The 15,166-nt window shown below is 32.6% G+C and overlaps 3 protein-coding genes across 4 annotated transcripts; 2 read left to right on the forward strand and 1 right to left on the reverse strand.

Moving 5' to 3' along the window:
* Positions 1-355: 355 nt before the first annotated feature.
* On the reverse strand, positions 356-1,385 carry LOC108328259 (hydrophobic protein LTI6B). Its single transcript, XM_017562092.2, has 3 exons — positions 1,230-1,385; positions 1,009-1,124; positions 356-566 (listed from the first exon to the last, which is right to left on the reverse strand). The coding sequence occupies exons 1-2, from the start codon at positions 1,317-1,319 to the stop codon at positions 1,041-1,043; spliced, it is 174 nt and encodes a 57-aa protein (XP_017417581.1). The 5' UTR covers positions 1,320-1,385; the 3' UTR covers positions 356-566; positions 1,009-1,040.
* Positions 1,386-2,554: 1,169 nt separating this feature from the next.
* LOC108327618 (pentatricopeptide repeat-containing protein At3g24000, mitochondrial) lies at positions 2,555-4,796 on the forward strand. Its single transcript, XM_017561305.2, has one exon. It carries the CDS (start codon positions 2,561-2,563, stop codon positions 4,655-4,657), a length of 2,097 nt encoding a protein of 698 aa, XP_017416794.1. The 5' UTR covers positions 2,555-2,560; the 3' UTR covers positions 4,658-4,796.
* Positions 4,797-7,468: 2,672 nt separating this feature from the next.
* Positions 7,469-10,955, forward strand: LOC108328010 (transcription factor PIF3). Of its 2 annotated transcripts, none has more exons than XM_017561775.2 (7): positions 7,469-7,619; positions 8,014-8,246; positions 8,348-9,407; positions 9,502-9,603; positions 9,731-9,796; positions 10,258-10,323; positions 10,417-10,955. In XM_017561775.2, exons 2-7 carry the CDS (start codon positions 8,209-8,211, stop codon positions 10,918-10,920), a joined length of 1,836 nt encoding a protein of 611 aa, XP_017417264.2. In that variant the 5' UTR covers positions 7,469-7,619; positions 8,014-8,208; the 3' UTR covers positions 10,921-10,955. The 2 variants fall into 2 exon arrangements, with proteins under 2 accessions (XP_017417264.2, XP_052729645.1); XM_052873685.1 differs by lacking the exon at positions 7,469-7,619 and adding an exon at positions 7,692-7,823.
* The last annotated feature ends 4,211 nt before the right edge of the window (positions 10,956-15,166 follow it).

Consider the following 15,166-nt stretch of genomic DNA (forward strand, 5'->3'; position numbering starts at 1 on the left):
AATATATAAGACCCTTTTACTAGCAGTTTGCGTACATTATATGCATAGCCAGTTTAAATCGAATGTAAGTTTTTGCAGAAATCCATTTTTCACGATCCAGCTAATCCATCTCTTAATCCTATTGATTAAGCCATGCTTTCACCAAGATAAACATAAGAAAGCAGTTTCATTGCTTGAAGAAAATGAATAAATGAAAAAAGGATTATAAAAAGATAATAACTTAGTTTTATTGATTTAAAAATTAAATAAGAAAAAAAATCGATTAATGTTTGTCATAGTAATTTCAATCTAACACATCTCTTTTAAATACGAAGAAAATTTAGAGAATACATTAATATATACGAAAGAAGAGGAAGAAGATAACTATTACGAATTCAATTTGATAAGCATGCGTTAAAATTAGAGGACACAAGGTCCATATTTGGTTCCACATAAGGAAATAACAGTAATGAAAAAACACAACACGGAAACGGAATATTGACACTGATAAACCGAAAACGAAAGCATCACGTGAGTCCACCGAAGATCAAATGATGACGCTCCTCTGAAACTCAATCACTGTCCACCTGCCCACAAAAAACCATTGATTTCAGCTTCTGAGTAGAACAAGGACCACCTCCATCACCAAAATCTAAGAAACGGCACCTCCACTTTCTTATTATTTCTCCACAAAATTTAACAAAACAAAATGTAATTAAGGCAAAGCAAAGTAAGTGCTACGCTACTACCTAACCACAATTATTCTGCCAGAAAACACCTTCAAATAATCAATTTCAGAAATGGTTATCCTGTTCATGAGATTATTTTTCCACGCGTTCTATTAAAACGTGAATTTCATTTCTTGGCTGGTTAAATCGCTCTCGAGAGTAAAAAAGAATACATAATAATAATGATTTAGAAACAGAGAGTTGAGCTCATCTGGTATATGCATGGCAGAGTACTGCATAGTTTTACAGATAGTCATACAAGTTGTAAAGAAAAATGGAGGAAGAAGAGGGAAAAGGTTACTTAGAAAAGGTGGATGATGAATATGATGAGTTTCACTTGGTGATGGCATAGACAGCATAGATAATTCCAGGAATGTAGCCGAGAATGGTGAGCAGCAAACAGATCCAGAACTCTAACTGTATATGGAATTTACAAAGCAGAAAGCAATAAAATTAGGTATTAAAAGAAGAAGCAAGAAACGAATAGAAAGAAGAAAAGAGAAAAATAGAGAGTGCATATACCTTGCAGCCATACTTGAGAAAAACTCCAAGAGGAGGGAGGATGATGGAAATGAGGATATCGAAGCAGGTAGCTGTGCTGCCATCGGCCATTTTCTTTTTTTGCTTCCTTCTTCTTTCACAAGGATGATGACCACGACTTCCATGGTGTAGGTGGTGATGTTATTTATACTACAGGAAACACGTTTTAACAACACTTTATTTTCACCACTTCGCATTACATGCAATTTCTTTACTCATCTACAGTTAATTATTACGCGTTTTCAAACGAGTTATTACATAATAAATGCTTATACACGTTATTTATTATATGCATTTATTCTTCTAAGAAAAATATATTATATTATGTTTTTATCACTTGATGTTTTTTTCCCTAATAATGATAGTGGAATATTTCAAAGCTATAACCCACAGAAATTTAAACTTCAAAAATGATTTGTGATCACTCATAATAAGAAAAAACAAACTATGCTCATCAATATAAAATGATTTTACTTTGTCACTTAACAATGATTTTTTGTAATAATTATTTTAAACTGGAAGACTGGCGTATCATTCTTTTTATATACTGTAAAATTGTTTTGCACTGGTATCACTAAACTCAAAATAAGTATATATATATATATATATATACACACATTTTAGTTTTATAATAGTGATCTTCCTAGATTTTGCAAAATAGTTTATTGTGTTTTTCTAAATTTAATTCAAATTAATAAACTGAGGAAAAAAATATGTCAAATGAGAAAAGAAATTACTATATTAATATTTATATAAAGCAAAAGGTGATTTACCAAAAATACATATCCAAATCTTAAATAAAGCATATTGTATTCATGATAAATAAAGATAATCACTCTTTTTTATATATACTAATACAAAACGAATTTTTATACAGAATATAATTCATCCAATATCTAATAAATAAGTATAATACTTTCTATACAAATTGAATCTACAAGCAGTATAAAAGTAAAGTAGTAGCAATCTGATAATTAAGTAGAATGTCGTGGCATTCCAGTAATTTAACTTTTATAAATTAATTATCAATATAATTTTTTAATACAATCAATAAATTAAAAATAATGACGAGTATGATTTTTAAAGTAACTAAAAACACTTTTCATTCACCATTACCAAAACATAACAAAGATTCCCACTTCCTAAAACTATTATTACATGGGTAGTTTTGATATTTTCAAAGATGGGGTGCAGGAAGAAATTGATTTAAGAGTAGTTTGATTTTGAAGGCCTGGCCCAATTTTTTCATTGCATTTGGGTCTCGTTAGCTTCGCAAAACAAGAGTGAGTAACGTTCCATGAGTGATGATTATTATGAAACTTGCTTCGCTGATAAGAAGCAGCAGCAACCAAAATGGTGTTCCAAACTTGCACTGGTTCTCCTCAGTTCCCGACATCAAACTTCACCTGGACAAGGCCGCAAAACTGAAGAACCTTAAACACGCGACGCAAATCCACTCGCAAATTGTAACGACCAATCAGGCGTCCCTCGGCAACATCAACAGCCTCCTCGTGGTGTACGCAAAATGCGGTTCCATCAAGCACGCGGTCCTCTTGTTCGGCACAAGCCCTGGCGCCTCAACCAGCGTGGTCACGTGGACCACACTCATAACCCAACTCTCCCATTTCAACAAACCCTTCCAAGCCCTCACTTCTTTCAACCTGATGCGAACCACCGGCATATACCCCAATCAGTTCACCTTCTCAGCCATCTTACCCGCCTGCGCTCACGCCACGCTCCTTTCACAGGGCCAACAAATCCACGCCTTGCTTCTCAAACACGCCTTCCACACCGACACTTTTGTTGCCACCGCTTTGCTCCATATGTACGCCTCGTGTGGCTCCATGTCCTTGGCGGAGAATGTGTTCGACCAAATGCCCCACCGAAATCTCGTTTCCTGGAACTCCATGATTGTGGGGTTTCTTAAAAACAAAATGTACGGTCGTGCCATTGGGTTTTTTAGAGAGGTTCTTTCTCTTGAACCCGACCAAGTTAGTTTCTCCAGCGTGTTGAGTGCTTGTGCTGGGTTGGTTGAGCTTGGGTTTGGGAAACAAGTTCATGGGAGCATTGTTAAGCGTGGTTTGGTGGGGTTGGTTTACGTGAAGAACTCGCTGGTAGACATGTATTGCAAATGCGGTTTGTTTGAGGATGCAACTAAGCTGTTCTGTGGTGGTGGAGAGAGAGATGTTGTGACGTGGAATGTAATGATCACGGGATGTGTTCATAGCCAAAACTTCGAACAAGCTTGCACCTTTTTCCAGGCTATGATAAGGGAAGGCGTGGAACCGGACGAGGCTTCGTACTCATCTCTCCTTCACGCTTCTGCAAGTATTGCTGCACTGGCACAAGGCAGCTTGATCCATTGTCATGTATTAAAAACCGGGCATATGAAAAATGCGTGTGTTTCGAGTTCTTTGGTAACCATGTACGGCAAGTGTGGAAGTCTGTTTGATGCCTACGGTGTTTTTGGAGAAACTAAGGATTGCAATGTGGTTTGTTGGACTGCTATGATAACAGTTTGCCATCAACATGGTTGCGCAAATGAGGCAATTGAATTGTTTGAAGAGATGCTCAAGGAGGGGATTGTGCCAGAATACATAACTTTTGTTTCCGTGTTGTCGGCTTGCAGCCATACAGGGAAGGTTGATGATGGTTTTAAGTACTTCAATTCCATGGCTAATGTTCATAACATTGAACCGGGGCTTGAGCATTATGCTTGCATGGTTGACTTGCTTGGTCGCGTTGGTCGTTTGGAGGAAGCATGGAGGTTCATTGAATTGATGCCGATCGAGCCTGATTCGACCGTTTGGGGGGCTTTTCTTGGGGCATGCGGAAAGCATGGCAATGTTGAAATGGGAAGAGAGGTTGCAGAGAGGCTTTTCAAGTTGGAACCGGATAATCCAGGAAACTACGCGCTGCTTGCGAATATCTATACTCGACATGGGATGTTGGATGAAGCTGATGAAGTCAGAAGATTGATGGGGGTCAGTGGCGTGAGGAAAGAGACTGGGTGTAGCTGGATTGATGTTAAGAACAGAACCTTTGTGTTCAATGTGAATGATAGGTCTCATTCAAGGACACGAGAGATTTATGAAATGTTGCAGAAGTTGAAGGAATTGATGAAGAGGAGAGGGTATGTGGCGGAGACCCAGTTTGCAACTAACAGCGTGGAAGGTTCTGAAGAGCAGAGTTTGTGGTGTCACAGTGAGAAATTAGCTCTTGCATTTGGACTTCTGGTCCTCCCACCTGGATCTCCGGTAAGGATAAAGAAGAATTTGAGGACCTGTGGCGATTGTCATACTGTTATGAAGTTTGCTTCAGAGATTTTTCAGAGAGAAATTATTGTGAGAGATATCAATAGGTTTCATCGATTCACAAATGGATCGTGCTCATGTAGGGATTATTGGTGATTGAATTTAAAGCACATGCAACAAAATGAACACGAGTCATGACTACCTAAGAACAAGAAAAAACTAAGATTGATTTACACATGCTTAAACAGTTTATACAATCCGATCAAGGACTGATTTATTTTTGTAATTTTTTTTTTCTTAACATGTGCTACACCAATACTTTTTTAGTTTCTTATGTATATTAATTTTCTGTATAAATTTAAGAAAAATACCTAACCTATTTATATTCTCAAATTGTACAAAGTTTAAACTCCCAGTTCTCAACTTGTTTAAAAAATTTCCACAAATAAAAAATTTAGAGTTCAAAACACAATACAATTTTCTTGATACGTATGGAACAAGAGAAAATATATTTTGACAGAGTTGTTCATTCGTTTCACACGTTATTTTCACTTCTTATTATAAAAAGAAAAATGATGTTTTTACACTCCTAAATTTTTTACATTTATTTGATATTTTTTTTTTTATTTTTTCTCTCTTCTTTTTTGAAAAAATACAAAACTTTACATTTTTAGACTATTTTATCGTTGTATTCTATGTCAAGTGAACGTAAAAGTGTGTGATAGGATTATTTTTCTTAATTAAAATTTTGAGCTTTATAAAATTATAATAAATGGCATATGCTTCAAAGACATTATTGCTAACAACATGATTTTGCTTTTCTGTGGAAGTGTTCACAAGTATATATCAAAATAAAGATCCTCCTTTATTATTTTTTGCAGTTGAGACCTTAATAGGAATAACACAGTTCGAGTGCAGAGATTGAAGAAGAAATCGAAAAATTATTACAACAATATATTGGTAGATACAGTTTTTCTGTCTCAAGTGTGAAGGGTCCCTTGCCTTATTGGTATTAATTAAGATGGCAATAATTTGCTATGGTTCACGCTTAAGACAATTATTCCTAAAATGCTTCAGTATGAAGTTGTTTCACGTGTTTTTGCAATCAAAATGTACATAAAACCTATTTTTGTTCTCCATTTTGTTTTCTTTTATGTACAAATCATTATTCTCAATGCGACATAAAGTTTTATGTATGATACACGAGGAGCGCAATTGATTGTTCGCACCTTTTTCGTACATAAATTAAATGGCGGATACATGTATTTGGCTAAATTATTCTACTTTTAAGTATATTTTTTAATTTTAAAATAATTTCAATAAAAAAAAGTATTAATTAAAAGTTTCTCGCACCAAAATCGCATATACAAATAAATATAGAAAAAGGCACGACAATCCAAGTTTTACAGGACATCAATAAATACCGTAAAAAATAAACAATACATGAAAATAAAATTTGAAAACTCATAAAAAAATGATAATATTACCATCGTATACTGCACCTTTGGGACTAAATATTTAATTCGTTAAAAAGACACACTTTTTATTTATTTAATTTCAATTCCCATTTTTAAATCAGCATATTACCATTAAAAAAATTGGTGTCCAACGTCTCATATCATCTCCTGACGTGGCATGTGCTCCACAAATTATAGGATGGACCACTAGTACTACTAAATCGCTTTCTCTGTTTTCTCCAGATACCTTTTTTTAACTCCCCAACAAAGGGCCTCAAAAAATAAAATATAATAAATAGATTGAGACATTCAAATTTTGGTGAGTTCATTTTGGAAGGAAAATAAGTTCTTTTTTTTTTTAAAAAAGTAATTTATTTTCTAAAAACATGAATTATTTTATGTTTGGTTAGAGTTATAAAATACAATCGCTAAAGTGTTTGAGTATAATAGTTGTAAGCATGCCATACAACAAATGTCAATACAAAAATTAAGTCTCCAAGTTTAAATAGAAATATCTCAAACCATCAGAGTTATGGTTTAATTTGACTCAACATACAAGTGTTCTCATATTTACAAAATTAAAAAAATATTTTTTTGTGTGAATATTTACAATATATAAATATTTTAATTAGTCATCAACCACGTACCCTTCAAAGAATATATACAGTGATAAAGTAGCAAATAGATGAACGCAACCACCATAGAGATGTCCAATTAATTTACTACACGAATCAAGCATATTAGGTTGTGTTGTAACTTTATAAGAAAAAAAATATGTAAAACTGGAAGAGGACGTGACTCACCATGCATCGTTCTTTTCGTTTTATTCCATTCAAGCAAAAATCACGCTCAACACCCAATTACTTTAGTTTTTCCTCAATTTCCATTCTTTAAACTATTAAATCTATAACCATATATTTTTATTTTTAATTATATTTTAAATAAGTTAATATCTTGTCTTTACAACACAATGATAAAGGGAAAAATGAATATAAATTATTTATCTATTAAAAAAATTAACAGTTCCACAATATAATCATATTTTTTGTTATCTTATGAAAAAACTATACTTTATATTACTTCCTTAACATTATTTCTATTAATCAATACAAAAAAATCATAATACATATTAAAATAAGAAATCATAAAAAAAAAAAAAAAACTATTCATATGGTCATATGTTCTCGCTTAGTGATCATCAATCACATACGGCCTTGTGGCAACCAAGGTAGCCGTCTGATCTGAGTGAGTCAGTGGTGAGCGTTACTTGAAGGTAGCTGTTGGATTTTGTTTGAGATTGATTGCACAAAAATAAGGGTCCCACACAACCTTAACCACTGGAATCCCATAGTTAAGAAAGAAAGAAACAAAATTACATGGAGATTTTTTTTTTTTTTCTGATATGCATTTAAAATCTCAATAAAAATAAAATTAAAATATAAATAAAAAATTACGTAGGTATTAGATGGTAATATAAATTTGAAGAGAGTAAAACATATCACAACCCAAAAGGAAAACTCCAGAATCTATTCCTTTTTCTGTCTGGTGGTACATGTTACATGTTATGCGACATGTGTCTTCGATTCTGAATGCTTTCATCTGCAATTTCCTCAGGCGTTCTGGGTTCCTTCCTATTCTGGAAACTTCTATTAACTGCAAAGGTAGAACTGTTAATGCATAATCATCATCGCTCAAACGCTATTTATTGCATTAAGCAAATTTTGTGGGTCGAAAAATTTTGTTTCTTTTTAAGATACCCTCTTAAGGTTTTACTCCCTGATTTTTCCTTTATTTCAACTCTCAACATTGGACAACTACAAGACCAAATCATTTTGAAGTCTTGAGTTCATTCTTGACTTGGCAAGGTTGATTTTTTTATGATATACGGTTATTTAAGAATTGGTTTGACCCCGATGTTTCTGTCATTAATTTATTTAGCTATGTTGCAGTACTTTCCTTTCTAATATGGAACAAAAGAAAGATTTTATGTTCCGCAAATAATTATTTATTACTGTTACTTTCTTATCTTTCCCCTTCTGTATTCAAATCAAACAGTGTGGTGGGGCTAGCGTCAGGATTCCGTCTGTGGGCTCTGAAAGGTGGTTCGCACTTCACAGTTAGCACTATGCTTTTGTCGGATGCAACAACAATAATGGCTAATTTTATTATAAGAGTGCTTCTTTACATGAGTTCATCATGCCTCTGCATGAGTTATACCGTGTGAATTAAGGAGACTTGATCCCAAAAGAGATGAACAACAACACTTGTGCAGCTGATCAATCTTATACGTAAGTTCAATATCATGTTTTTGTTAATCCCGTTTTGTTTGATCTTTGTTGTGTTTCTGTGACTTGCTTCCTCATTTGTTTTAATCCTACCTTTGTGGCAGTTCCAACAATGATTTGTTTGAGCTGGTTTGGGAAAAGGGCCAGATTTCAATGCAGGGTCAATCATTTAGAGCTCGAAAGAGCCCAAATTGTAGAACTTTGCCATCTCATTGCTTACCATCTCACACTCCTCTAGGAGGATATGCTAAGGATAATAATACTACCATCACAAGGATGGGGAAGTGTGGCAGTTTAGGACCTGAATTAAATGAAATCAAAAGGGTATTCCCTTCGGGTGAAGTGTATTTTGGTGAAGAAGAAGAAGATGAAGACATGGTGATGCCTTGGTTGAATTATGGAATGGATGACTCTTTGCAACATGGATATAGTTCTGAGTTTTTCAATGAACTATGCGGGGTCACCATGAATGAGCCGTCAGCATCAAATGGTTTTTCTTTGTTAGACAGAAGAAATAGTTGTAGTAAGGTATTTAGGGACACTCATAAAAACACTCCATTTGCATCTGTTAGATCCAAGATAGTGGATATAGCTGAAAATAATACAAATAATGTTCCATCTCCCTCAAGTGGTTTTTCTGGCTTAAAGATGGAGAAGCAAGGCTCAGTTGCGTGTAGCAATAGTTCCACCATGATGAATTTTTCCCACTTTGCAAAGCCTGTTGCTATTGTCAAAGCTAACCTTGAGAACATTGGTTTGGCATCAAGATCAGGAAGTGTGGGAATAAAGATAAAAGGTGTTGCTGCAACTGTTGCGACAAATCCTGCTGAATCAACAAAAGTTGAATTATTCGGAGAGTTTTCAAAAAAAGCAGGCACACAAAGTCATCAGGTTACGGAGCCAAAACCTCTTGAGCAGGATGGTGCCGTTTCAACGAAGTGTGATCCTTCTTGCAAAGATGTCTGCAGGATTGATGACACTTCAAACCTAGTCGTTGGAGAAAGTGTGAACAAAGGAAAGGAAGCTGTTGAAAAAAATGTAGAGCCAGCTGTAGTCTCCTCCTCTGTTTGCTCTGGCAATGGTGCAGAAAGGGGTTCTAAGGATCCAAATCAAAATTTGAAGAGAAAAAGTATAGACACCGACGACTTTGAGAGCCAAAGTGAAGTTAGTTTCTTAGAATTACGATGTTTGTTATGTTAGTATTACTTTGTTATTTGTTTTATGGTGTTCTACTATATTAACTTTCTTTTCATTTAAGGATGTTGAGGAAGAATCAGTTGGTGTAGAAAAGGAGGTTCCTGCACCACAAATTGGAGCCAAGAGACACCGTTCAGCTGAAGTGCATAATCTATCTGAAAGGGTGTGCAAGACTATTTACTGTTTGTGTTCAGTTAATTAATTTCTTACCAATGTTCCTTATTAAGTGTTTGTTAATTATATTGTTTCTGATGTATATGATAATAAAACTTTGGGCCTTGTTTATGCAGAGAAGAAGAGACAGGATCAATGAGAAGATGCGTGCATTACAAGAACTAGTACCAAATTGCAATAATGTTGAACTTAACTTTCTCATTTTTGCTTGATACACATAGGAAAGCTTTTTGACACTATACTATGTTTTATCTATCACCATGGATTTTAGCTTTAATTGGATGTGTCATTGTTTGTTTTATTTGATGGAATGGACAATGTTATTATCAAAGCATTGGAGCTTCTTGAAGAGCTATTAAAAAATATAACCTTGAAAGCAAATTTTAAGACAAAGCCACTATTTTAAGACATATATCTTATGTATCTTGATATTTCCACAATAATTTCAACTGGGTCATTTTGTCTAAAAATAGTTGCTTTGTGTTAATATTGATGATTTGTTGCACATCGTTGAAGTAACTAAGCCTTTTCACTTATAGAAAACCTTTTGATGATTTGTTTTAAACATCACAAAGTTAAGTAAGTTCTTATTTTATACTCGATATCTTGTTTATCATGATTTTTCTGATTTCATGTGTATTAGGCGGATAAAGCTTCGATGTTGGATGAGGCGATAGAGTATCTCAAAACACTTCAACTCCAACTTCAAGTACCCTTTCTTCCATCAATCCTTTGAATTTTAATTGATGAAATCATGTATGATTCATTGAAAGTTTCGATTGTTTCGTATGTTTTTGCATAGGTAATGTCAATGGGAACTGGTTTATGCATGCCTGCTATGATGTTACCTCCTGGAATACAACACATGCACGCAGCACATATGGGTCCTTTTTGTCCTATAGGTGTTGGCATGCAAATGAGGTTAAGAGTGGGTTGTGGCATGGGCATGATTGATGGTAATGATGAGACTTCTGGATTTCCAATGGCTCATGTGGCCCAAATGCAAGGAGCAAAACTTCCCATTGCACATGCACCTGGTTCCACTGCTTTACATGGAATGCCAAATGGCCAAGTGTTTGGGGTTCTTAGTCAGGGTCACCACATGCCAATGCCACATGCTCCCATATTTTCATTTCCAGGGGAATCCTTTATGGAACCATCAACTTTAGGACTAAATGCCTGTGGAACAGCACTTACGGAAAATGTTGGTTCGGTTTCAGCCTGTAACTTAAAGGATCCAATGCCACATGTGAACTCACAACATGCACAAAACACTAACATACCAGATGTCAACACAAGATTGTAATATTGTATTTTTTTATCAGCAATTATATATATATATATATATATATATATATATATATATATATATATATATATATATATATAAATTAGTAGAATACTAAGGGTGCTCCAACCCATATATATAAAAAAATACATACATTAAACAGTACTACAAAATGCCTAATGGAATCTCATTATACCCTTTCAAAATAGTATTATATAGTCTTAAAACTTAGAAGCTGCCTATGTACGTAAGTTACCAAAACAGAGCAGTTACACTGTAATATAGAGCATTCATAGTTACATCAAAAACTAAAGTTACATTTGTGAGCTTCATGTAGATCAATCTATTGTATTTGTCATAACTGTTTATAACTTTTTCTCTTCCAATTGTTGCTTCCCTTATGTTCCTTGAAAGGAGCATGTTGTTGCGTGACTATATTTTTTTATTATCTATATGTTATTGCTGGACCATTCATGTTGCATTTCATATTGTTAAATCTGTTTAGGCCATTCTCATCTTGAATTTCCGGCAAAATGACAAACATAACTTCAAACTAAAAGTCTGGTCAGGTTAAAATGCAGAAAAAAGAGATTTACTTCCAATTTCTGGCTTATTGATAGAAAATTGAGGTTACATTTTTATGTGATAGATTGAATGCACTTGGACAAAGAATCCAATTAAACTAAGAAAAATTAATATTATTAATTTTATGTTTTATCCAAACTCAAACATTTAGTTGTGTCAAAACAAATATCTGATTTGCATTTATTTTCCTTTTTCCCTAAACACTATATTATTCATATGATTCTGTATATTCTTTATAATTGCACCATAACTTATTTTCTTTGCTATTAAGTGTCAAAAAATCAGAAAGATAAAAGTAGTTTTTTAGTTGATTATGATTTATTGTTCTCCTTTATACCAATACACAAGTGAGAAATAAATGTGTATTAGTCTCTTTTTTTAATCCACACAATATACATTATTTAATTGTATTCATTTTCTCTTTAGATTTGTCATTTTTCTCCAAGCAAACATTTGTGCTAAGGGAATTATCTTTACACTCCATGACATTTTGTACAAATTAGAGTTTTCTCTAATAAAAATGTTTTGCATTTTTTCATATCTAGATTTGATAATATATTGTTGTTGTTTGTTTGTTGTATTAGGTGTACAAATTTATCTTTCGAAGTCCATTAATCCCCACCCTCCTTTTTTTATTGTTGTTTGTTGTATTAGGTGTACAAATTTATCTAATTAAGGTAATTTTCACTTCAACCATTATTTTCTCCATGTTACTTTCTATTTCTATTCACCATTCTTTCATTTTCCAAACTATTTTATGTCTTTATTCTTAATCATGGAATTCCCATATAGCCTCAAAAACCTAAGACTTAAAGGATCTTTTTTTATCTTGGACCCTAAACCTACTTTCTACTCTATGTTTTGGTCAAAGTATCTTCATTTTCCCCCCTCTCCGCATTCGTCTCTAAAGTCTTTCCACCATGTTGACCTATTTTAATGTTTATTCTTCCCAATGAGGTCTTTCTAAGCTATATATTTTGATTCTAGAATTTTTTTCCAAAAGTCATTTTCTTCCTTACTCAGTCTCCATTTTCATTTGGCTAGTAAAGCTTTATCGAACAACTCAATGTCTTTTATGCCAATTTCTCCTTCCATTTTTATTTACATAAATCTTTCCATTTTACTGAAGCTATTTTCCTACCTTCTTTTAGTCATTCCCACAAAAAAGTTTTTTGTAATTTCTTGATAGACTTGCACACTCTTTTTTGAACTTTATAAAAGGAGAAATAGTAAAGTGGTAGAGTTGTGATAATAGATTTTATAAGACATTTTTCTTACAAAGGATAAGGTCCTACTATTCATGTGGACAACTTCTTTTCAACTTTATTAATCATTAGCCACCAAAAGACTTGTTTTGTTAGATTATCCCACAAAACTTCCATAATACTACAATTTAGAATATTAAAGAATACTTGTGTTATTTTCTTGTTTATTCTTAAGATTTCAATGTTACTTTTGTGAAAGTTAACCCTAAATCCTGAAGCCATCTCTAAGCATGCTTTTTATTGTCAAAATATTTTGATTATTCACTTCACACAGAAATAAAGTATCATTTACAAATTATGGCAAAGTTAACCATGCTTTTATTATCTTCTACTTCTATTCCTATATAAACTTGTAATATAATTGTTTGATTTGTCATTCCAGAAAAACCTTATGACACTATTTAGAACACGAAAGAAGGATCACATTGTCTCAACCCTCTTATTGGATTAGATATTTTAGTTGTATTACCATTTACTAACATTGAGATAAAGACTTATAATACTCCTTAATTCAACTTATTCACTACCTACAAAAACTTAACCTTTGCATCATATAATAAAGAAAATCTCAACTTATCGAAATATACACCTTCTCGTAATCTATCTTCCCTGTTATCCCTACTTTTCTTTTTTTACTTTACCTCATTAGCTATAAGTATGTTGTCAAACAATCCTCTCCCTTTTCTTGGTTAGAATTAAGGTTGGGTATAACAAAGTTAATTTCCATGATAATTTTTTGAGTCATAGACATATTGATGTTTGTGTCCATTTGTGTTATGCTAGTGTGAAGCAACAAGAGGTGGATTTGAGCACTCAACTTTTGTACGAAGTTGTGGTGATTCCACTTTATAAATGACATAGGAACTTTTGTAGTATCACTAAATGCACCTGATACATAATACGTTTTTTTTTTTTGACATTTACTTACTTATAAAGTATGGAATGTTATATTAGAATAACTTAATCATTCACTTTTACTTGTAGTTGCGGACTATGATTTGTGGTGCTTTGATTATGCCTAGTAAATTCCTGCTCCCTATCAAATTTATTGGTGCACCCCATAAAAAGCGTGTTCCGGAAAATGAATTCTGGAATGATAGAGTGTAGGGATATAATGTAAAGGCCTAAATTCTATTGCTTTTGAAGTCTGCAAGTTCGATATATAGAGTTTCAAAGAGAATGCTGAAGAGTTTTAGGTTTGCTCATCAAAGTTATTATTGTGTCTGCCTTTTTTTTTGGAACTATTTTATTAGACTAATTAAGCAAATATATGGATACAAAACTTTTTTCTGGAAATTCATTTTAGAGTTTTACTCAATCAAAATTATGATTTTTTTAAATAATTAATAATATGTGTATATTCTAAGCGATGTTAGCATGATAGAGTAACCAAGAAAGTAGTGCCCTGCATACTTAAAATAAGACGTGTTTTTTGGGCCAGTGTGGTAACAAAGGTTAGGATATTAGGGAAAATAAATTCTTTTATTGCTAAGTTTTGAGACTCTTTAATTTAATGTGTAAATAGAATAAGTTCAAGTAAATTATGTGATAAGAAGATTATCATAAATTTGCGAACTATATATTTTGACATAATCAAACAATTCATTTTGAACTTTAATATGGTCAAATCAATTTAATTTCAATTTAGGTCAATTTGTTGACTTTTTAATTCAAATTAATTCAACTGAGTTTTCAGTCTACTACCGGTGGAGTGACAATGAAGTAAAAATAAATAAAATTTCAATTTTTTTAATAATTTAATAATATTTGAAATTATTTTATTTTATTCATTTAAAATACTTTTCAAGATTTCTTAAATTTGATTTTTTTATAATTATTTTATCCAAACAAATCATTTCAATATAAATTTTTTTAAATCTTTTAAATAAATGAGGTGCAAGAAAAAAAATATATTTTACCTTTTTAAATTATCTCATCTAAACACAAACATTAGTGTATTTTGGAAAATAAATTCTGAAATAATGAGGTGCAAGAAAAAATTTAATAGATGTAAGAAAAAAATTATAATAACCTACGAAATGGGTGATTTTGCAAGAGCGCCCAACAAATGGTTAACATAAAAGAGGGAGAAAGTCGATAGAAAAGTTTGCATGGGCATAAAAAGGAAGTGTAGAAGTGAAACTAGTAGTCACATATAACAAATATGGATATTTGGGCCTAAAAGTTTTTCTTCTAATCATTAAATGGAATTATTTCCTGCACCCCATAATTTTTAAAATGCCTATAATGTGGCTATGAGTAAATTATTATTCGCTTTACAATTTAAGTTTCGAATCATACACGATCCTAGATTTTTCGGATTATATAATTTGGAACAAAAATATTTATATTTTTATATTTTAAATTATATAATTTAGAATATAAAATTTACGTTCTAGATTATAGAATTTTAA

The sequence above is a fragment of the Vigna angularis genome, chromosome 2 (genome assembly GCF_016808095.1).
Source record: "Vigna angularis cultivar LongXiaoDou No.4 chromosome 2, ASM1680809v1, whole genome shotgun sequence".
Classification (NCBI taxonomy): Eukaryota; Viridiplantae; Streptophyta; class Magnoliopsida; order Fabales; family Fabaceae; genus Vigna; species Vigna angularis.